Here is a 321-nt window from a genome sequence, read left to right as displayed (position 1 = left end):
CTTTTCCTCCCAGGACCCACCTGTGTCAGGGCAGTGACACGATTGTTCATGTTGGGCAGGATGGGTGGCTCATCGCCCATTTGGAAGTCGAAGTAGACGATTTTGTGTGAGAAGGTGGAGAACTCGTTGCTGAAGCAGAAGGTGTAGATGCCCTTGACCTCAGTCTGGCGTTGGAAGCTGTCATACTGCTTCTTGGTCTCCTGGTAGATGGTTTTGCTGTTGGGGTCTTCCACGTAGCAGTCCACGTCGTAGTGTCCCCCGCTGATCACCTGTATGGGGAGACACGGGTGGCGCATGCACAGCCACGTGTCAACGGCCCAC

The 321-nt window shown here is 55.5% G+C and overlaps 1 protein-coding gene across 1 annotated transcript; it reads right to left on the bottom strand.

Moving 5' to 3' along the window:
* Positions 1-20: 20 nt before the first annotated feature.
* Positions 21-269, bottom strand: LOC103811591 (transmembrane emp24 domain-containing protein 3-like; the record flags this gene model as incomplete). Its single annotated transcript, XM_009084577.1, has 1 exon — positions 21-269. A coding segment is annotated over one exon (249 nt), but the record flags the coding sequence as incomplete, so codon positions are not given.
* Between the last annotated feature and the right edge of the window lie 52 nt (positions 270-321).

Source organism: Acanthisitta chloris, unplaced genomic scaffold, assembly GCF_000695815.1.
Source record: "Acanthisitta chloris isolate BGI_N310 unplaced genomic scaffold, ASM69581v1 scaffold33651, whole genome shotgun sequence".
Taxonomy (NCBI): Eukaryota; Metazoa; Chordata; class Aves; order Passeriformes; family Acanthisittidae; genus Acanthisitta; species Acanthisitta chloris.
Note: the sequence above shows the minus strand (reverse complement) of the source record. Positions and strands in the feature narration are given on the sequence as shown.